This window comes from Carassius gibelio, chromosome A19 (genome assembly GCF_023724105.1).
Source record: "Carassius gibelio isolate Cgi1373 ecotype wild population from Czech Republic chromosome A19, carGib1.2-hapl.c, whole genome shotgun sequence".
NCBI classification, from domain to species: Eukaryota; Metazoa; Chordata; class Actinopteri; order Cypriniformes; family Cyprinidae; genus Carassius; species Carassius gibelio.
In genome coordinates this window covers 24631930-24655064 of record NC_068389.1, presented here as the reverse complement: position 1 = coordinate 24655064, position 23135 = coordinate 24631930, and the positions used below count along the sequence as shown (strand labels likewise).

Sequence of the window (23135 nt, the reverse complement as noted above, 5' to 3'; positions counted from 1 at the left end):
TGGGACCAGCACCCTGGATATAATCTATAATGGGTTTCCTACTCTGCCACAGTGAATTCTGGACTCACTTTCCTCGAGTTTTGTTTATTCAACACTTTCCCATTTGTTGCACATGATATCTTTGTAATAGCCATAAAAAAAGAAAAAAAAAGTACTATATTTTTGGATATTTTAGTATTTTGCTGTTGCCATCTATTAGTGTTGGCCTTATATCTTACAACAATTAAAATCTAGCTTAGTCTACAAACCCTAGTGCTTGTTGGGGCTAATGCTTTACACGAGAAGTTACATTTTACATAATTATCTTAGGCTTTTAAGTGACCACAACAATCCATCCATTTCAGCAAAGACCACATCAATCAGATAAGGCCTCAGCAGATTCTAAGCAAAGACTGGAACGAGACGAGGTTCCTTGCTGCTGCTAACTTTGACTTTCTTAGTTGGGGTCTACTGGACACTTAATACTCAGTAATATGATTGCTGTCAATGCACTGACACTGTCATATGAAAACAAAACTTGTAAAACTGCACTAAGTTGAATGATGACACTATTGTCTTCTGTAGACCTGCTTTAGAGTTGAATCACATCCTGCAACATAGACAGTCCTATCCAACTGAATTGAAGCAACATTAAACTTCAGCTGAATAACACAATTGCTGTCTTCTGTAGAGCTAAGCTGAATAGAAGTTGTTTCAAAACTGGTGAACTTTATACCATTATTCAACTGATCTGAACACTGATCAGTGTCTTTTAGAGCTGCTTTACAGAAGAATCTGAAATGTCTGATTGTCCCTGGACTTTTATGTTGAAGTGTTTCCCATTCCATGTCTGTAGTCAGTTTGTAGTTTTCACCCATGATTAGCTTAGTGTCTTGTTAAACTTGTTATCCCTTGTGTATGGCTGTGTCCCAAAGGTGAAATATGCTGCCTTCGGAGGATTCCATAGTAGCATTCCATAGTAGTGAGGCATAAAGGCACGCCCAAATACAAAGTTAGCTTTACGTCCTGTCGCCTGAGATGCCATAATCTGATCAATTGATGGCAGCATAGATGCTTTCCTTCGCTGACTTTGATATACCACAATCCTGTGCGTGCCATTCCATGATAGATGAGTTAAAAAATAAAGATGGCGGCTGAAAGTTTCGATTGGTGGTCTGTTTGTGCAAATGCTTCTGAAAATCTTTTTTTCCACTTTTAATGTTATTTGTAGTGAGAAATTGCCATTATAATAACATTTGCTTAGCAAAGCTCACTTTGTAGTATTTGGATGTAGATCAGGGGTTCTGAATTCTAGTCCTAGCGACCCAGCACTCTGCACATTTTGTCTCTCACTTATCACAATCCTTCTACAGCATTTATAAGTCTTAGTTCATGTTAATTTCAACATTTACTAATGCATTATTTAAATCAAAAGTTGTGCTTGTTAACATTAGTTAATGCACTGTGAATTACCATGAACTAACAATGAATAACTGTATTTTCGTTAACTAAAATTAACGAAGATGAATAAATACAGTAATAAATGTATTATTCATTGTTTGTTCATGTTAATTAATACATTAACTAACATTAACTAATGGAACCTTATTCTAAAGTGTTACCTAAATTCCTAATCACTGACTCGTTGTTACAAACAACACTGCAGAGCTCCTTGTTTGGGCCGCCTGACCGTGACGTTGAAAACGGAGCTGGAGGATAGGAAAAAGAGCTGGTGTCCTCGTCAGATTAAGATGCCTTGCAAACCGACCACCACTTCCAAGTATACTACTGTCTAATGTCCAGTCCCTGGACAATAAACTCTTTGAACTGAGAGCTTGGATTTCTTTCCAGCGTGAGATCAGGGATTGCTCCATTATTTGCCTCACAGAAACCTGGATGTCTCAAGAGGTGTATGTCTCTGTGCATCGCACAGATAGAATAAAAGATCTCTCAAGGAAAAACAAAAGAGGAGGTGTATGCGTCATGATCAACGGATCAGCTGTTTACATCCCCCCTCAAGCTGACACAGATGCAGCACTCGAGGAACTGTATAAGAATTTATGCAAACAGGAGACCGCACACCCTGATGTTTCATTTATTACCGGGGATTTCAATAAAATGAATGCCGATCTTTTTTTTGAGGATTGCACCAAAATTCTTACATCAACGATCATGCAACACATGTGGAAAATGGATTCTGGATCAATGTTACCCCCCACTGTCCCTCCCCTGCCCACTTCTAGGCAAATCAGATCACTCTTCCATTCTGCTCTTGACTGCTTACAAGCAGAAGTTAGGGAACACCCGAAACACCTGCCCCTCGGGACAATTCAGCTTTGGTCATACCAGTCGAATTCTATGTTACAGGTCTGATTTGATTACGTCGACTTGGATATGTTCTGGGCTGCATACAAAGACAACATTGGTGTTTACACAGACACTGTCACGTACTTCATAAGAAAGTGCATCGAAGACATTGTACAGACCAAAACGATCAGAACCTACCCAAATCAGAAACTGCTGATTAAAACTATTTTTTGCATGGCTCTCAATACTCTAACCTCTGCCTTTAATTCCAGTAATGGAGATGATTATAAGCAAAACCATCGAGACCACAATACGCCAATACAAAAATAAAATTGAAGCACAGTTCACCACTTCCAACTACAGAGACATGTGAAAAGGACTCCACAACATCACAGGCTACAAGGATTGCAAACACCCATGCTGAGTTTGGATATCTCTGGTTTACAGTTTCCCTATGCTAATTATGAGAGTAATAGGGATGTGCTCTGAGTTGGTTGAAAATATGTGCAAATATGTGATGATTCAAGTTGATTGAGACTTTAAACAAATCAAGATACATGTTTTAAACAGTAGGGGCTGCTGAAGTTGTATTCTGTGACCTTGCTTTACAAGCACCATTGCATATTTTACTATAAAATAAATACACTCAAATACTGTAGAAATGAAAAGTACTTCACTTGATTTTTCTTTTTTCTTTTATTTGGTAAATTATTTAGTAAAACTTACTGAACTTTTAGATTAACTGCCCCCAACTGACTGATATTAAATGCAACTTGCAGTTAAACTTTAAATAAGGTGTTCCTGAATTGTTATGTTATTTAACGAATATGTTATGTTATTGTTTTACTTCAGTCAGTTTATAATATCTAAATATTTTAGATTTAAAATGTTCTAATTGTAATACATTTCAAAATGTAATTTATTGAGAATTCAAAGCTGATTTTTTTTTGCATCATTACTCCAGTCACACAATCCTTCAGAAATAATTTTGATATACTGATTTGCTGTTAAAAAAAGAAAAGAAAAAGATAAAAAAAGAAAAACTCATATTATGATAATGGTGAAAACAGCTGAGTAGAATTTTTTCAGGTTTCTTTGATGAATAGAAAGTTCAGAAGAACAGCATTTATCTGAAATAGAAATATCTTGTAAAATGATGTATTTTGATCAATTTAATGAATCCTTTGCAAAAAACAAAAAAACATATACATTCTGACTAAGCTTTTGAATGATAGTGTAATGTTGCAAAAGCTTTTTATTTCACATAAATCCTTCTGTTCATCAAAGAATGCTGAAAAAAATTTCTCATCTATTTTAAATATTGATAATCAGCAATTCAGTATATTAAGAATGATTTCTGATTAATGTGATACTGAAGACTGGAGGAATGATGCTGAAAATTCACCTTTGATCACAGGAATACATTACATTTAAAATATATTCAGACAGAAAACAGTTATTTTAAATAGTATACATATTTCCCAATATTACTGCTTTTGCTGTACTTTTGCTGTACATATATATATATATATGTGTGTGTGTGTGTGTGTGTGTGTGTGTGTGTGTGTCTGTGTGTGTCTGTGTGTATGTGTGTAATTTCTGTCCCCCTCACTTCCAAAAAGATGGAGCGTGAATCATTTGAACCAGTTTGGGAGTTCGGAGCGGGATCGCGAATCATTTGAGTCAGTTATGGAGTTCGGAGCGGGTTTGCGAATCATTTGAGTCAGTTCGGGAGTTCGGAGCAGGTTCGCGAATCATTTGAGTCAGTTATGGAGTTCGGAGCGGAAAGTTTGGAAGTTTAGAAGTTTGCAGCAGGTTCGTGAATCATTTGAGTCAGTGCTTTAAGTGGGCCGGTATGCACCGGTACTGAGTACTGCCACTTCCAAATATAGCTCTTGAGCGTACTGCTAACCCCTCTCTGTGCGCCCAGAACCTGCTTTTAGCGTACCGGTACTTCATTTGGACATCTGTTTTAATAGAGGTTTTAATCCTTTGCCTGCGCTGCCACTTTTCAGAGCACCCTTCACAATGCACGCTTCCTTGACTACATCACCCGTACACCCTTGAGTTTTACAAGTGAAAAGCGCATGAGTCGCTTTTTCCGCTGTCAGTGTCAACAACTCAACTTGACCGGAGAGGGTGTGTGAAACACGTACACTCCGCACGGTAAAAATACAAATCACTGGATGTCAGACGCAAGCTAATCAAGTAATGCAGTAGCTCTTTCTAAGGGTATTTTTTCAAAATCCTTTTGCACATATTATTTCCAGTAGTTCTTTCTAGCTCAAGCAAATCCACAAACTAATGAAAGGATTTATTATTAAGGTCACCTGTTGACTGCTGTACATGAAACCCCTTCAATATAGTTGTTGTTACCTCAGGGGATGAGGGGAGTCATCAAAAAAAATAAAATAAAAAAATCGCTATAATAGAGTACAAGCACCTCTTTTGGGCCACTTAAAGCACTGTATATATACACATATAATATTTTTAATACAGCTGCATTTTGAACTACCTGTAGCTTGTTTATTGAAGATGCAGGACAACCACCTATCAGTGCATTACAATAGTCCATGTCTAGAGGTCTAATAAGTAATATCTCTATCTTATCCGAATTTAATAGAAATAATTATTGGTCATCCAATCCAATAATTTACATCTTTAACACACTTAGAAGTTTCATCTGGCCTTGTTGAAATATATGGTTGACTGTCATCAGTATAACAATGAAAACAAATCCCATATTTTTATAATGATAACTGAGCCTGCGTGCGAGTATTCTGCATCATTAAAATGCGATCTGTTAATTTGAGCGTCACATTGAGAGACATATCGAATCAAAGGAGATTATTATCAGGTGGTTCCGATCAGTGTCCAATCAACCGGAATAAGAAAAATATTATATGCACTGTTGCATTGACAATATTTTAGTAATTTTGCCTCAGATACAGGATTATGTACTACATTTGCTTTAACAAGCATGGCAGAGATACAACAGGTCAGTGCTGAATACTTGTACAATCCCATCAGAGTTTTTTACACTAATGAATTGTAGTCTTTCATTCCATTTGTGAACATCACTCCTGGTGTGCTTTAGAGTATCTGTGGGGCTGTGTGGTATTCTTCTGGTTTGCCAGCTGTAATCTAATACCCCAAGCATTTTTCCTTTAGTTAACAACAAATGTTTTTAAAATTCCTGTTACTCTAAACTAACATTTGTTTAATTATTCTATTTTTTTTGTCCTGTGTCTACTGTTTCTACAAAAGAACTTAAGAAATATAGGTTTTATAGAGCATTATAAATAAAATGTAACATGCATTTAATCTTAACATTATTTCATTCCAAGGAAATCCAAGTGTTAAAAATCAGCTATTTCAGAACACATAATTTTAGTAATTCTTTGGTTGCTAAAAATCATATACAGAAGATTCGGGGCATTGATAAAGCTGACTTAGGCTAAATATTTAATTCAGATCTTCAGTGAAAAACAACTGTTTTTATCCATGCAATATATGGGTTTCATATATGCAACTATAACTAAATTAGGTTTGTGATTATTTATGATTTAGTGACTATCTTTGATGTTTCTTGCACAATCACAAGTGAAATTTCTGCGTAATTTAAATGCTTTGGGAGTTACTTTAAACCTGCTTGTTCACTTTTAACCTGAAGACTAACTCTAACACTTCCTTGTCTGTTTCTGTCATTAAGTTGGTCAGAGTTATTTGCCCAATGGGTTTATAGGCTGAGGGTTAAGCAGTTTAAAGGGGTCATTTGATGATATGATTTACTTTTTTTCCTTTCTCTTTGGAGTGTTACAAGCTCTTGGTGCATAAAGAAGATCTGTAAAGTTGCAAAGACCAAAGTCTCAAATTCAAAGAAATATTGTTTATCAAAGTTAAGCCTCTGCCACGCCCCCTAAAATGGCTCGTTCTAACATGTCTACATCACTATGCGGAAATATTTGCATAATGCCACCAAAATGTTCACGCAAAGAAAGAATGCTTGGTTTCAGTAACCGCAGTTAGTGTGAAGCAGCCGTGTCAGGGAGATGCTGTGTGTATCTACGTGAAACCAAACACACTTCATTTTGCCTTCCAAAAGTAGATGCATTTAAGAATTTTTAAGATTACTTACAACAGAACAGCAACGCATTTTATGTACGAATGTTTCATGAAACTAGGAGAGGATTTCATTCTGACTTTGCTTCGACAATCCCTTGCTTCTGAATTAGCTACTGTACATATGTTTTGTTATTAGTTTAAGTGTGTGTGTGTAAGCGCAAGAGAGAGACAGGGTCACACAGTGGAGTCAGCTCCCTTACCAAAAAGCATTATACTTCAAGTTAATTTTATTAAGGATACTCAAGTAAAGTTCAAGTATATTTTAATTATACTTTATGTAGCAAGTATACAAATATCAGTGTTCTATAATGTATGGCTTCGGCTCCGTCCTGTTCCTCCTGTCTAGTCTGTGCGCTCGATTACTTGTCTGCCCAGTTGGTGTAACGTGTGCTTTGCCCTCAGAGCTTTTTGGACTGTTCTTCTGGTTCTCGACCTGGCCTGTTTTTGACCCTGTTGCTGCCTGCCGTTCTGTCTGCACCTCGCTTGACCCCCCCATCTGCTCGACTACTCTCCTGCCTGCTGTCTCATACTCGTTGTCCTCTCCGCTCCTGGCGCTTTCAGAGGCTGAGCGCACGACACGCACGCCATGCTGTTGGAAGTCAAGACTGAGCTATTTTTTCCGAATTGGGTTTTTGGTTTTTCTGGACATTATGCCTTCGCCTTCCTTCTGATAATAAAGTATAAATTTTCAGCCTCATCTGTTCTTGGCTCCTTATCTGTCCTGAAAACACAGACTGACCCAGAATGGACCCAGCGGAAGTCTCAACTTGGCAGTCTGCTTTGGAGCATCAGGGAGCGATGCTGGGCCGGCACGAGATGGAACTGTCTTCCACTTGTCACTCTGTGAACTCCCTGGTGGCTCAAATCACTGAATTGGTGGGTTGACGCGATCGTCTCACTCAAGAAGATTCCGGGAGATTCTCCAGGAGATTCTCTCCTGTCCACTTTCTCCTCTGAGTCGAGAGTGAATAACCCCCTACGTATGCTGGTGAGCCTACTAATTGTAAATCATTCCTTATTCAGTGCGAGGTAGTGTTTTCTCTACAACCTAGAACCTATGCGTCAGAAGTCTCCAAGGTGGCCCACATCATCTCTCTGCTCACAGGTAGAGCACGTGGCTGGGGTACCACTGTGTGGGAATCGCAGGCCAGGTACTGTTCTAATTTCAGTTCCTTTAAGGCGGAGATGATTAAGACTTTAGATCAGTCTGTTTTTGGCAAGGAATTGTCACGACTGTTGCGTCTCCAACAGGGCAGACGTTCAGTGACTGATTACTCAGTGCAGTTTCGCACCCTGGCCACTACTTGTGGATGGAACACTGAGGCCCTTATCGCTCATGTGACTGTGTCAAGGATGAACTTTATGCCCACAAAGTTCCTGAATGTTTGGATGAGGTAATCACTTTGTCCCGCCGCATACACGCCAGGAGAGAGCTGCGCCACCGAGTTCGAGCAGACTCCAAGCTAGTGACATCCGCCCCTCCATCCCAGAGTGCCGAGGAGTATGAGCCGATGCAGGTGGATCGCTTGCGCCTCACACCCAAGGAGAAACAGTGCCGCCTGTTGGAGGGCCTCTGACTGTATTGCGCGGCTCAAGGACACCAAACTCACTCCTGTCCTGCAAAGGCTGTTCTTTCACGTCTGAAAGTTAATTTGAGTGGTACTCCCATTTCCCCCACTTACAGGTCACGCACTCATCTTCCTGTGTCTCTGTTCACTAAACACTCTTTGTTTAAGGCTTCAGCTCTCATTGACTCTGGGGCAGAGGGCAACTTCATTGATGAGGATTGGGCACGCGCTTGGGAGATTCCCATCCAACCCCTGCAGTCACCTTTTGTCGCTCATGGACTCAACGGCCGGCCACTCATGCAGATTTCCCATATCACTGATTCGGTGAGTGTTCTTACCTCCGGGAACCAGAGTGAGGACCTCAAGTTCCTAGTCTGTAGATCTCCGTCTGCTCCTTTGGATTTGGGTCATTCCTGGCTCATTCGTCATGGGCCAAACATTAACTGGGCAGACAATTTAGTTTTGTCATGGAGTCAGTATTGCTACACATATTGCCCTTTGTCTGCTCCCTCCCCGGTCTCTGTTTCTGTTTCCCTACAGGAGGAGAAGGCGGACCTTTCTCGGGTCCTGGCTTGTTACCACGATCTGTGGGCAGTCTTCAGCAGGTCCCGGGCTGTATCTCTTCCTCCACACCGACCGTATGATTGTGCCATCGATCTCCTTCCTGGTACTTCTCTGCCTCTCGGACAGTTGTATGCTCTCTCTGCGCCCGAGTGAGAATCGATGGAAAGGTATTTCAGTGATTCTCTGTCAGCTGGTATTATTCGTCCCTCTTCTTCTCCGGCCGGAGCGGGGTTCTTTTTCATGAAGAAGAAGGATGGCTCTCTGCGCCCCTGCATAAACTATCGAGGGCTGTATGACATCACTGTTAAGAACTGGTACCCTCTGCCGTTGAAGTCATTGGCCTTCGATCTCCTGCAGGGGGGTCGAGTCTTTCACGAAATTGGATCTACGCAATGCTTACAATCTGGTATGGATCAAAGAGGGGGACGAATGGAAGACCGCGTTTAACATGCCCCGTGGGCACTTTGAATATCATGTTCTTCCCTTCGGCTTATCCAACGCCCCAGCGGTTTTTCAAGCACTTGTCAACAACGTGCTGCGGGACATGATCGACAGGTTAGTTTTTGTTTACTTGGATGACATCCTAATTTTCTCCTCTTCTGTTCAGGATAATGTCCAGCACATTCGACAAGTGCTTCAATGGCTGTTAGAAAATCAGTTGTTTGTTAAGGCAGGGAAGTGCGAGTTCTACGTTCAGTCAGTTTCGTTCTTGGGACACATCATCTTGGTGGGGGGGATTCGCATGGACCCAGCGTAGGTTAGGGCCGTCTCCATATGGCAGACACCTGATTCCCGTAATGCGTTACAGCTGTTCCTGGGTTTCGCCAATTTTTATCAGTGATTCATCAGGAACTTCGGGCAGGTGGTGGCCCCTCTGACCATGCTAACCTCCATCAAAGTCAATTTCGGTTGGTCATCGGACGCTAAGACAGCGTCCGAAGACTTAAAACATACTTGTCACGTCTTTTCGCTTCTCCAGGTGATCCACCCCTCGACACTATAATACCTCCGGGATGCATGCTGGGGAATTTAGAAGCTCGTCAGATGAGCGCAGTAGGGAGTCGGGGTGCCCGCGGCGTGTCCCACGGGTCTGCTCTTCGTGCCTGAGTCAGTCTGCTCCGCCGTTCTCCAGTGGGGCCACTCCTCCAAGATCATGTGCCATCCAGGAGTGAGGAGGTCGCCGGCTACCATCCGCCAGCGGTTTTGGTGGCCTGCCATGGCGGAGGACGTACGCCAGTTCATGGGGCCATGTTCGGTCTGTGCTCAAAATAAATCATCTAATTTTCCTCCCGCTGGTCTGTTAATGGAGCTTCCCATCCCATCCCGCCCATGGTCCCATATTGCCCTGGATTTCGTGGTTGTACTCTCTCCATCCAGCGGCAATACAGTGATTCTCAATGATTTTCCAAAGTGGTCCACTTCGTTCCCCTTTCTAAACTCCCCTCAGCTAAGGAGACGGCCTGGGTGATCATTGACTGGGGGACATGGTTTCTTGAAGGGGGGCCCAATTAGTTTAGCATTTTTTGAGGGAGTTCTGCTGACAGATTGGAGCCTACGCAAGTCTGTCGTCAGGCTTTCATCTGCAGACCAACAGCCAGACCGAACGCACCAACCAGGATCTCGGTCAGATGCTTCACTGCCTGGCATCCCATAACCCCTCCTCCTGGAGTCATCAACTGATGTGGGCAGAATATGCTCACAACTCTTTACCGGGGTCATCTACAGGTACGTCCCCTTTCATGTGTAGTCTAGGTTATCAGCCCCCTCTGTTTTCTTTCCAAGGCCCCGAGGCAGCAGTCCCCTCAGTTCAGGCTTTTGTTCAGCGCTGCCGCCACACCTGGAGCAGGGCCAGGGAGATGCTTATCTGAGCGAGGGGACGTTTTAAGACCGCCGCGGATCATCACCGTAGGTTGATGCCTCATTATGTCTGCAGACAACGCGTATGGCTTTCCACCAAGGATTTGCCAGTGAGGGTCCCATCGCGAAAATTGGCTTCCAAGTTTCTTTGGACCATAACGTATTTCCAAGGTCATCAACCCGGTGACGATTCGTCTTCGGTTGCCCAATTCTCTTCGTCGTGTGCACCCTATCTTTCATGTGTCCAAAATTAAACCTGTCTTGCATTCTCCCCATTCCCCTACTTTGTCTTCCCCTGTCGCTCCCCGCTCTGTGGCTTCGGCTCCGCCCTGTTCCTCCTGTCTGGTCTGTGCACTCGATAACTTGTCTGCCCAGTTGGTGTAACGTGTGTTTTGCCCTCAGAGCTTTTTGGACTGTTCTTCCTGTTGCTGCCCGCAGTTCTCAGCCCTGTCTGCACCTCGCTTGACCCCCCCCCCCCCATCTCCTCGACTACTCTCCTGCCTGCCGTCTCATACTCGTTGCCCTCTCCGCTCCTGGCGATTTCAGAGGTTGAGCGCACGACACACACCGTGCTGTTGGAAGTCATGACTGAGCTATTTTTTCCAAATTGGGTTTTTGTTTTTTCTGGACATCCTTCTGATAATAAAGTATAATTTTTCAGCATCATCTGCTCTTGGGTCCTTATCTTTCCTGACACTATGTTTGTAGTTTTTACTGCAATTATACTAAAAGTGAACTAAAAATTTAACAAATTAAATACTTTGTACAGGTCCTTCTAAAAAAATTAGCATATTGTAATAACAGTTCATTATTTTCCATAATGTAATGATAAAAATTAAACTTTCATATATTTGAGATTCATTGCACACCAACTGAAATATTTCAGGTCTTTTATTGTTTTAATACTGATTATTTTGGCATACAGCTCATGAAAACCCAAAATTCCTATCTAAAAAAATTTGCATATCATGAAAAGGTTCTCTAAACGAGCTATTAACCTAATCATCTGAATCAACTAATTAACACTAAACACCTGGAAAAGATTCCTGAGGCTTTTAAAAACTCCCAGCCTGGTTCATTACTCAAAACCACAATCATGGGTAAGACTGCCGTCCTGACTGCTGTCCAGAAGGCCATCATTGACACCCTCAAGCGAGAGGGTAAGACACAGAAAGAAATTTCTGAACGAATAGGCTGTTCCCAGAGTGCTGTATCAAGGCACCTCAGTGGGAAGTCTGTGGGAAGGAAAAAGTGTGGCAAAAAACACTGACAACGTGAAGAGGTGACCGGACCCTGAGGAAGATTGTGGTGAAGGACCGATTGCAGACCTTGGGGGACCTGCAGAAGCAATGGACTGAGTCTGGAGTAGAAACATCCAGAGCCACCGTGCACAGGCGTGTGCAGGAAATGGGCTACAGAGAAGCAGCACTGGACTGTTGCTCAGTGGTCTAAAGTACTTTGCAGCTAGCTATCAGGAGATTTTGGAGCACTTCATGCTTCCATCTGCAGAAAAGCTTTATGGAGATGAAGATTTCGTTTTTCAGCACGAACTGGCACCTGCTCACAGTGCCAAAACCACTGGTAAATGGTTTACTGACCATGGTATTACTGTGCTCAATTGGCCTGCCAACTCTCCTGACCTGAACCCCATAGAGAATCTGTGGGATATTGTGAAGAGAAAGTTGAGAAACGCAAGACCCAACACTCTAGATGAGCTTAAGGCCGCTATTGAAGCATCCTGGGCCTCCATAACACCTCAGCAGCCGCATTGAAGCAGTAATTTCTGCAAAAGGATTCCCGACCAAGTATTGAGTGCATAACTGAACATAATTATTTGAAGGTTGACTTTTTTTGTATTAAAAACACACATCTTTCATTTGTCTGATAAAATATGCTAATTTTTTTAGGTAGGAATTTTGGGTTTTCCCTTACGGCACTGCACTTGTCGGAAGGAAGGACTTTGTAGAAAGCACTTGTTTTGAGAGAGGCAGGGCATAGTGGACCTACAATAATGTACAGTTTTGAAAAGGAATGTGTTTTTTGGACATTAAACCATGTCAACATATTCTGTTACTCCAAATAAACAAAATAATGATCTTTAAAAAAGCATCATATGACACCTTTGCTACATCACTCTTCTCATTTAATGAAATTAAATCTAAGTTATTTTATGCATTATGTAACTGAAAGAACACTGATTAAATATAGAAGCCCACACTGTAATGAATCTATCGAAAAGAAAAGTGTTTGTTGAATTGTCATCCTACCACATTCTCTGCAGATACTACCATATAATTGATCTGCTTTGGAGTCAAACCCTAACGATGTACACTCAAACATAATTAAACGTCAAAACTTATTAGTTTGACGGTAAAACCTGGTATGATCAAAAGATAAAACAGGTTTATCATGCCTGAGGCGGGTTCAGTTTGATCTGATAAGTTTTCTACAAAGGGTGGAAATGGTTTCATTTCACAGGAAATTTTAGTTTTATGTGCCAAATGCTAGACATTTTGATGTCATTTCAGTTGTTAATTTTCAAAAGTTCTAATCTGAATGTATTTTTTTTTTAATTGAAGCGCATCTAAAAAGTTCTAACGATCCATTATTTTTTAACGTCTCTGAATTTTTAATATTTGTCAGAATTGTAAGAAATACAAAGAATATCCTACCTATTGTTCATCAGAGCTAATATATATATATATATATATATATATATATATATATATATATATATATATATATATATATATATATAATAGCTACACTTTTACGTTACATTTTTATAATAGATTTTGCAAAGAAGAAAACGTATTATTAAAACAAAACATCAACAGATGAAACTCACATAACCCCCCAAAGTATTTTTTCTTGTGAAACTGTAAATGATAACATACCATTCAAATTTTTCTTCTGCCACACCTGCTGCCTTAGGGAACGGAGAAATAGTTTCACTCTCCATCACCTAAGGCAATCTTTACAGTCCCTCCTCCATTTGTCCAGATAAAAGGAAGAGAGGTCGTATTTTCCTCACTGATCCGCTCTCTGATTCTCCAGCCAGAGCAGACAACGACAGCAAGCCACCTTCAAAACGATGTCTTCTTTCTCCAAACGCAGCTTCCTGTCCTCAGGAGCATATCCTCGCTCACGTAGTGCTGGCAGTGTGTACGCGGGAGCAGGAGGAACTGGGGTCCGTATCTCTAGTGCCTCTGCTCCTCGTTCCTTCTCTCCTGGTAGCGATGCTGGCTTCAACCTGTCTGATGCCATTGATGTGTCTGCAAATGAGAAAGCCACCATGCAAAACCTCAATGACCGTCTGGCCTCCTACCTGGAGAAGGTGCGCTCCCTCGAGAAGGCTAATGCTGATCTTGAGCTGAAGATCCGGCAGTTCATTGAAAGCAAGGCCTCTCCTGATGCTCGTGACTACAGTGCCTATTATGATACAATCAATGACCTCCAGGGCAAGGTATGTGACTTAATTATTGAACATATTAGTCAAGCCAATCATTAAACTAGCTTGAGACAAAAGTTAACCAATTGCAAATATCGCATCATTCTTCCTGTGCAATACATGTATTCATATAGTATAAAATACAATTCTTAAGTACTCATAAAAAAAGAGTGATCTAAAACTGCATCTTCATTCTGTTCCTCTGAAGATCCAGGATGCCACACGTGTAAATGGAAGCGTCTACCTGAGCATTGATAATGCCAAGCTGGCTGCAGATGACTTCAGGGTCAAGTAAGTCTGCTACTTAAAGGCTTGCACTATATAAACACATTTTTAATTAAAGATCCACAGTATTTATAATGAATCATTTTTGTGCAGATATGAGAATGAGCTGAGCATGAGGCAGTCTGTAGAGGCAGACATTGCTGGCCTGAGGAGGGTGCTGGATGAGCTGACAATGGCCAGATCTGATCTGGAGATGCAGATTGAGGGTCTAAGAGAAGAGCTGATCTTCCTCAAGAAGAACCACGAGGAGGTAAGTTGGTGCTTAGTTCATATTTGATAGTTCATCTTAAAATGCATGAGAGGCAAATGCTCAGTGGTTGTTATTGCGTCTTTAGGATCTCTTGGCAGTGCGCACCCAGATGAGTGGACAAGTCAATGTAGAGGTAGATGCAGCCCCACAGGAAGACCTGACAAAGGTCATGTCTGAAATCCGTGAGCACTACGAGGCCGTTGCTACCAAGAACCGCCAAGAACTTGAAGCTTGGTTCCAGAGTAAGGTAAAAAGAAAATTAATCTTTAAATTTTATAAGTTATATTGTAAACAAATCCAACAAAAGACTTGTCTGACTGCTTTCCAATGGATTTCATCTCACAGAGTGAAGCCCTCAGCAAAGAAGTTGTTTTGAGCACAGAAACTCTACAGACGTCCCGAACTGAAATCGCAGAGCTTAAACGCACACTCCAAAGTCTTGAAATCGAGCTACAATCACAGCTCAGTTTGGTAAGCAAGCTGAGATAAACAGAATAAATCTTTCTGATGTGTTTTGTTGTGATCACAATGTAAATAATAATGACATTTCCCTAACAGAAAGCGTCACTGGAAGGCACTTTGGCAGACACAGAGAACCGCTACTCCTCCATGTTAAACGGTTACCAAATGCAGGTGACCAGCATGGAGCAGCAGCTGGGACAGCTTCGTGGTGATCTGGAGCGTCAACGGCAAGAGTATCAGATGCTTCTGGACATCAAGACCAGACTGGAGATGGAGATTGCAGAGTACAGAAGACTGCTGGATGGAGAGGTTCCAAGGTGAGACACAACTACAATACGAAATCTATTAAAATGGCATGTAGATTAAACTTTAAATTTCAAATTTTTAAATGAGCTTTATTTAATCTTCTTTATTTTCTCCCTCTGCAGTGTCCCAAACACAAGCAAAACCTCAACTACACGCAAAGTGGTAACTATTGTGGAAGAGATAGTGGATGGCAAAGTGGTCAGCACATCCTCACAGTCAAGCGAGGTTGTGTCTCAGAAGCCCTCCTGAGCAAAAGCTATCCACATAAGAGTGATGAAAAGCCAATAAACTGGTCTAACTGTGCATTTTTGTGTTTGTCTTGTTTTGGTCATTTGCTTTTGTCAATGAAAAGTCATTTGAAAACCAAATATAAAAATCAATAACTCATATAAATACGTTGTCACAACTAACTCAAAGACCCAAATGCAGCATACTGTAAGAATTGTCTATTTTGACCGATGGAGCGAGTCTACTTCATATGTACTCTTCCCAGAGATAGCACACATCTCCAAGATGTCTGTTAAAGATTGCTTCATCTGGAAAGCATCTGCTGTGTACAAACATCTCAAGACGTCTGTAAGATGTCCGTTTTACTTACATTCTAAATCATAAACATCTTAAAGACATCTTGTAAATGTCTGTTTGACATCTGATAGGAATCGTCCTATAGACATATGAGCAAGCACTTTAAAAAACAAGTTTTGCTGATGTAAATGCAGACGTCAAATAGACATCTCCAACATGTACGTGGGCCAATTCTTTCTACAATTTTTGTCCATTAAGCCAAATCTCATAAATAATAATACAAATAATACATTAAATGTCAAACGTCACAGCTCTATTTAACCAGAATCAGAAGAATACATAATTTGTTGCACATGACCCTCATTAGAAGTCATCTCTCTATTATCATCAGCCTAGCTTACTCTTGACACATAGTATTGCGCAACTGCAAATATCAATACTCTTGTATGATGCCTCAGTCCCATAAATAATGTATGGGAGTCATCACTCCAATGTGATGGTTGTTTTGTTCTTAATTTATAAATAAAAAAATAAAATAAAAAAGTAAATAAACATCTGCTAAATAATTAAATAAAAATTTATTTGATCACTGGATATGATAAAGATGGTGTTTTTTATATGGTCTAATTGCTTGAGGGACTTTTTGGAACCCCATTTCAGAAACATGGATTACTTGTGGTGTGATTGTGCTTCAGCAAATTCCTTGACACGTCTGTGTGTGATGGCTCTTGACCCCAGCCTCAGTCCATTCCTTGTGAAGTTCACTCAAATTCATGAATGGTTTTTGCTTGTATCCTCAGGCTGCTGTTCTCTAGGTTGGTTTTGCATCTTTTCCTTCCACTCAACTTTCTGTTAACATGCTTGAATAAAGCACTCTGTGAACAGCCAGCTTCTTTGGCAATGAATGTTTGTGACTTACCCTCCTTGTGAAGGGGGTCAATGATTGTCTTCTGGACAACTGTCAGATCATGATTGTAGCCTTGTGAACCAAACTGAAATACCATTTTGCAGGCTCAGGAAACCTTTGCAGGTGTTTTGAGTTGAATAGCTGATTGGCATGTCACCATATTCTAATTTGATGAGATAGTGAATTGGTGGGTTTTTGTTAAATGTGAGCCAAAATCATCACAATTAAAAGAACCAAAGACTTAAACTACTTCAGTCTGTGTGCACTGAATTTATTTTATACAAGAGTTTCACTATTTGAGTTGAATTATGGAAATAAATGAACTTTTTCCCGACATTCTAATTTATTGAGATGCACCTGTATATACTGTAGTCAGAACTTAATGGTATGACACACAGTAAGGTATTTGAAAGGAAGCTTTAAAAGAGAGAAAAAAAGAAGAATTAAGGAGAATCAATAAATTATGAATCATTTACTGCAGTTTTAAGAATATGCAATCCATATAAAAGTAATTGTAGCCTGATTATAAGGATTATAAAACATAATATAATCCAGTTACAAATTTTTTATTTTATCCAAAACATGTCATCAGTTACTATCCAGCATTGTTCTAAGTTTCTCTGATCCTCATCAAATTAAATCAAGTAATCAACAGACCAAAGATGGAAGAAATTAATCAATATTAACATTCGCATGAAGTGTATTTAAAACTGTTAGTCTATAAAAGCACTGAAGGTATGTCAGCCATACCTCTGAATTGACATAGACTAGTAAATGTTAAAGGGTCAAACCTCAAAGGTTCATTACCTCTGTGGCATTCAACAAAGGACATAACCCCAGGTACTGTAGCTCTAGGCTATCACCGACAATAAATATTTGAAAACTTTTCCTCAGTTTAACAATCCTGATTCAACAATGAGCCTGCACAAACAGGGTTGGGAAGCATTGCTCTAGGTAACTGTCCCTGCAGCAAGTTTTGTACAATAAAGTCCATTTTATTGCATGACCGCTTTACATGCTGGGAGGGACCCTGGAAAGTTTCTGGACACTGCCTCCTGTTGGTGTAAAGGTGTAAAGTAGGGTTGTTTCTTAACCTTGAACAAAATATGAGTCAGAATAAACAAATCTAAATCACTCAAGAATTAGTTCTAACTAAAAACCTTAGGAATTTACTTAATATAACCAAACGTTTAAAATAGTTAAAAGTTGAACCACACAACACTGTTGCACTCAAATGGAAAACTTTCTATTTGCCTTTTGAAATATGAACATTCCAACCTGTCACAACAAGCCTGATTATCATTAGCAGGTCATCCGAAACCCACTCCAGACAAGCTAAACCTGCTTTATATCGCTTAGTGTTAAATATAGCTAATTTAGATTCAACAGCACTGTTTAAATGTAGTTTCTGTAAAAAAAAAAAAAAAAAAAAAAAAGACTATTAAACACACACAAACTACGAATTTTAATCAATGCCTGTAACTCATTGTTTATATTATTAATATATACAAAAAAAAAAAAAAAACTAACTTTGGAAGTCTACATTTGACCATGCATTAAATAACAGCAACCACCATGTGTAATGGAAAACTGATTTTTTTTTTAAATAAGTCTAACATTTACTCCACAAATGATTTAAAAACTGGCCTGTTATGAACAACAGCTGGAATAAATAAATGATGGATACTTATGCAAAGCAAAGATTACAATCTTCTGAATCCTGAATCCGACACACACACACAAATGTTATAGGCTTTGATTAAACTTTTTATTCATGTTGAAAAATAAAGAGATATATAGTAAGGTCCAATGATTATTTGATATAATTTACTGAATATAATTAAATATGTGTCAACCAATATACTGTGCATTCCTAAAGCAAACAGTAAAAGTTTCATTAAACTAGAAAGAAAAGTTTCATTTAACAAACCAGTTAGGTCAATTTATTCAGTCCATGATATCATGCTGCTGGCAATCTTTAAGGAAATTCTGAAGAATTTAAGTGGAACTCTAAAACACTGACACTATGCAGTCTTGTATTCAGCCACACCCGCTGCATTAGGGAAAGGGGTAATAGTATCTTGGTCCACCCCCTTAGGCATTCCATCTAGTCCCTCCCCCATTTGTCCAAATAAAAAAGACAGGGGTCGTGTTCTCCTCACTCATCCGCTCGCTCATTCTCCAGCCATTCTCCAGTTGAGAACGACAGCAAGCCTCCTCCAAAATGATGACTTCTTCTTCTTCCAGCCGCACCTACATGTCTTCAGGAGGTTCTTCTCACTTTGGTGGTGGAGCAGGTCGTGTCACAGCCATGCGTGCCGGTAGTGTGTATGGAGGAGCAGGGGGAAGTGGAGTCCGTATCTCTAGTGCCTCTGCTCATCGTTCCTTCTCTGCTGGTGCCGGTGCCGGTGCTGGTTTTGGAGGTGGTTTCAACTTGGCTGATGCCATTGATGTGTCCGCAAATGAGAAAGCCACCATGCAAAACCTCAATGACCGTCTGGCCTCCTACCTGGAGAAGGTGCGCTCTCTCGAGAAGGCTAATGCTGATCTTGAGCTGAAGATCCGGCAGTTCATGGAGAGCAGGATGGGCCCCTCTGCTCGTGACTACAGCGCCTACTATGCTACAATCAGTGACCTCCAGGGCAAGGTATGTGAGTTAGCTATAAATCATGATAGTCAAGTTAATAATTAAACTACCTTTAGACAGAAATTAACCAGTTTGCAATATCCCAAGGTTCCTCATTTCAAAGCATATGTTTAAAGCATTTGATGAAAATTGAATTTCTCAATTACGCCTAAAACTGCCTAAATTTGATTACCTAGATTTTAATTTATTTATTCTTTACCAACATCCATCATTATCTCATGGTTCCTAATTTGCAAAGCATGTGCAAAAATAAAATACTCTATTAAGAATGCAATTTGACCCTTTTTTTCATTTTGTGCTACTGAAGATCCAGGCTGCCACACGTTTAAATGGAGGCATCTACCTGAGCATTGACAACGCCAAGCTGGCTACTGATGACTTCAGGGTCAAGTAAGTGACTAGCAACCTAAACAAAAGCTATTTGTAAAAGGTCCAAAGCATTAAAATCTGTTTCTTTTTTGTGCAGATATGAGAATGAGCTGAGCATGAAGCAGTCTGTAGAGGCAGACATTGCTGGCCTGAGGAGGGTGCTGGATGAGCTGACAATGTCAAGATCTGATCTGGAAATGCAGATTGAGGGTCTAAAAGAAGAGCTGATCTTCCTCAAGAAGAACCACGAGGAGGTAAGTTGGTGCTTAGTTCATATTTAGTTCAAATGAATGTGAGGCAAATGCTCAGTGGTTGTTATTGCATCTAGGAACTCTTGGCAGCTCGCTCCCAGATGAGCGGACAGGTCAATGTGGAGATAGATGCAGCCCCACAGGAAGACCTGACAAAGGTCATGGCTGAAATACGTGAGCACTACGAAGCCGTTGCTGCCAAAAACCGCAAAGAACTTGAGACTTGGTTCAAGTCTAAGGTAAAATCTGATGTTTTTTTTTTTTTTTTTAAAGAACTATATTGTAATGTAAAACAACAGATGACTTATCTGACTGCAATGTATGATTTTCCTCTCATAGAGTGAAGCCCTCAGCAAGGAAGTTGCCGTGAGCACAGAAACCCTCCAAACATCCCGATCTGAAATCACCGAGGTTAAACGCACGCTCCAAAGTCTTGAAATCGAGCTACAATCACAACTCAGTATGGTAAGCAAGCAGAGATGAATCTTGTAAACGTTGGTCATCACATTGCATAGAACACAGAGTAACTAGGATTTCCCCAACAGAAAGCATCGTTGGAAGGCACTTTGGCAGACACACAGGCCCGCTACGCTTCCATGTTGTCCAGCTACCAGCTCCAGGTCACCAGCCTGGAAGAGCAGCTGATGCAGCTTCGTGCCGATCTGGAGCGTCAAGGGCAAGAGTATAAGATGCTTCTGGACATCAAGACCAGACTAGAAATTGAGATTGCAGAGTACAGAAGACTGCTGGATGGAGAGGCTACTAGGTAAGAAGCAAATACAACACACTGTCTCTTAATAAATACATTTATATAGCGTCAGTTTTTTCAGTGAGCAATGATGGTTTATTATAACAAACAGAATTAAAGTGAGATGGAGATTTCTGTAATATTCTTTGTTTTCTACCTCTGCAGCCTCTCTGTTTCAAGCACAAGCTCATCCTCGACTACACGCAAAGTGGTAACCATTGTGGAAGAGGTTGTGGACGGCAAAGTGGTCAGCTCGTCCTCCCAGTCTAAAAGCGAGGTTGTGTCTCAGAAGCTCTCTTGAGCAAAAACAACAACACTTCGAGTTATGAAAAACCAATAAACTGCACTAACGGTGCTCTAACTCTGCATTCCTGGTGTTTGTCTCATTTTCTTCTGTTTTGTTGTCATATTTTATGTCACAATAGGAAAATTCATGCAAAAATATTTGAAATCAAACTACAGATATGCTAGGGTTATAGCCTAGTTGTGGTAATATTAGAGTTAAAAAACAAAAACAAAATTATGAAAGTTAACTTTAAAGAACATTTATGTGCTCGATTATCATAAAACTTGAAATTAGAAACAGCTGCTGATGCATTAACTGACATTAAATCAGGCTAAAGTTAATTTCTCCTCAAAGTAAATGTCTTTTTAAGAATTATATCCAATTACAAAAATAAGATAAATGCTTCACATTTACAACAATGATTAAATCTCTCTCTAGTGAGTACACACCTTTGAACACATTTATTATTACTGGGTACAAGAACAGGCTGGGAAATCTGAAACATGACAAATGTCGCAATGCTATGATATGAGGTGCTTGCAAAGGCAATAAAATAAAAGCAAATATAAGTTACACAACCACTATGTTCACTGACAAACCAGGTCTCTGCTTCTTCCATTTATCCCTTGCCGTATTGATGCATCTGACAGCTGGTGATTTCAAAATCAACTGAAAAAAGGTGACATATGTTGGGATTTGAGGCCCATTGCACATTACACGAATCCACTGGAATAACGTTCTATAGTAGAGACAGTGTTTAATAAATACATTTAAAAATACAGCGTTTACACACTGACTGATTCAAATAATCAATCTAGTTTAAAGGCAGATGAAACAGCGCTGATTCTCCACAGCACCGACGCGAAAAACAGGAGAAACTTTGTGCAACAACATTCCAATTAGAATACGTTTTAATCCACAGTGGATTTACTGTAGTGACACTTATTGGCTTAGAATACCCCCAAAACTGGTAAATATTAACTGATTTTTACATCTTCAATTCAAAACTACTGCAAAACTTTAGATCAATGAGTGAAGGAGCTTCTTTCAACAAGCTTTTGGCTGCTTTATTTCTTTTACTAACCACCAGATGGCACTTCTTCCAACATTCTCGAGGCTTTGAATCTTTTTCCGGAACAATCAGAGGAAAGACTCAGTGCTTATGAGGCAACTTTGTCCATCATACTCGCCTCGTTGAAATGCGCGAGCGCTCTTGTGGTCGAGCATGCAATCTCCGCTGGCTAACCAAACAAGAACCAGCATTCTTACAATAAACTGACCTTATGGGATTCATTTAGAGAAGCGGGTTTTAGGTTTAGGTGACTCTGTTGCAGGACTCTGATAACAAACATACTTTTTTTGTGTTTTTTGTATCACATTTTGTGTACTACTGAAAGGCCATCTTGTAAAATATATACAAGCTAGGTTTATCTAAAATTACACAAGCTTGGATTTTCTTTTTCCCCCTTTTCAAGCTTGGTGCAGTGGTGCCCCCAGAAAATTGTAATTGGGTGCCAGAGGAGGCCACAGCAAATCTTTGGGTGGAAAACCAAAGATAAATAAGTAATATTATCAGTGTAATTATCCTTATTTACTTTTGTTCCTGGTTAATGTAACATACTTTTAATTAGCAATTAATGGCTCTTTAAATAGCCTAGTCTATTTCTTTTGCTTAAAATTAAGCCTAATATACATAACTAATATATGAGCAAACCAAATAAAAGGACAACATTTAGTTTAAAAACAATTTATAAGCCAATCATTTTCCACATACCTTTACTGTACACAAATGCTGCATAGGCCATGTCTAACATGAATAAAGAAGAATTTAACTAAATGCATTCATATGCAGACAATGTACATTTTAACAGAGTATACTCACAACCAATCCATATTCCTTTTTATTTCTGTTTTATTAGGCCACAACTTTATCATCTTTATTCTCCAAACTGTTCAATCGCTCATCGCTCATTGTATTTCTCAAGACAGTCTTGATTATTTTTATCACAGAAAAACTGCAAAATTGACATAGCAGTGTGACTAGACATAGTTTGAAAGCTAACTTTGCAGTGCAAGCCTTAATTTTAGCTAATGTATGCTAATGTAAAAGCTTTGTAAAAGCTTTACTGAGTAATGTTTAGTTAGCAAAAAAAAAAAAATCCCAGAGATAAAGGCGTTGAGAGCTTTGCGTTGTATGCTAATGAGGAAACTCCTGTTTACTCTGATAATGAAGCCTGGTTTGTTCACG

At 40.0% G+C, this 23135-nt stretch overlaps 1 protein-coding gene across 3 annotated transcripts; it reads left to right on the top strand.

Moving 5' to 3' along the window:
• The first annotated feature begins 13422 nt into the window (after positions 1 to 13422).
• On the top strand, positions 13423 to 20969 carry LOC127935470 (keratin, type I cytoskeletal 13). Of its 3 annotated transcripts, XM_052533369.1 has the most exons (8): positions 13434 to 13866; positions 14060 to 14142; positions 14230 to 14386; positions 14472 to 14633; positions 14732 to 14857; positions 14945 to 15073; positions 20528 to 20619; positions 20767 to 20969. In XM_052533369.1, the coding sequence occupies exons 1-8, from the start codon at positions 13495 to 13497 to the stop codon at positions 20900 to 20902; spliced, it is 1257 nt and encodes a 418-aa protein (XP_052389329.1). In that variant the 5' UTR covers positions 13434 to 13494; the 3' UTR covers positions 20903 to 20969. The 3 variants fall into 3 exon arrangements, with proteins under 3 accessions (XP_052389330.1, XP_052389329.1, XP_052389328.1); XM_052533370.1 differs by lacking the exons at positions 20528 to 20619; positions 20767 to 20969 and adding an exon at positions 15277 to 15457 and having other exon boundaries at positions 13423 to 13866; positions 14945 to 15165; XM_052533368.1 differs by lacking the exons at positions 13434 to 13866; positions 14060 to 14142; positions 14230 to 14386; ... (1 more) ...; positions 14732 to 14857; positions 14945 to 15073 and adding exons at positions 18343 to 19233; positions 19541 to 19623; positions 19700 to 19856; positions 19931 to 20092; positions 20193 to 20318 and having other exon boundaries at positions 20399 to 20619.
• The last annotated feature ends 2166 nt before the right edge of the window (positions 20970 to 23135 follow it).

What these genes read in the sequence shown, in the direction of transcription:
- LOC127935470 (XM_052533368.1), top strand. Translation starts at nt 18,811, where the DNA reads ATGATGACTTCTTCTTCTTCCAGCCGCACCTACATGTCTTCAGGAGGT. An exon ending in TCAGTGACCTCCAGGGCAAG is followed by an intron (nt 19,234 to 19,540) that starts GTATGTGAGTTA and finishes GTGCTACTGAAG; the next exon opens with ATCCAGGCTGCCACACGTTT. An exon ending in ACTGATGACTTCAGGGTCAA is followed by an intron (nt 19,624 to 19,699) that starts GTAAGTGACTAG and finishes TTTTTTGTGCAG; the next exon opens with ATATGAGAATGAGCTGAGCA.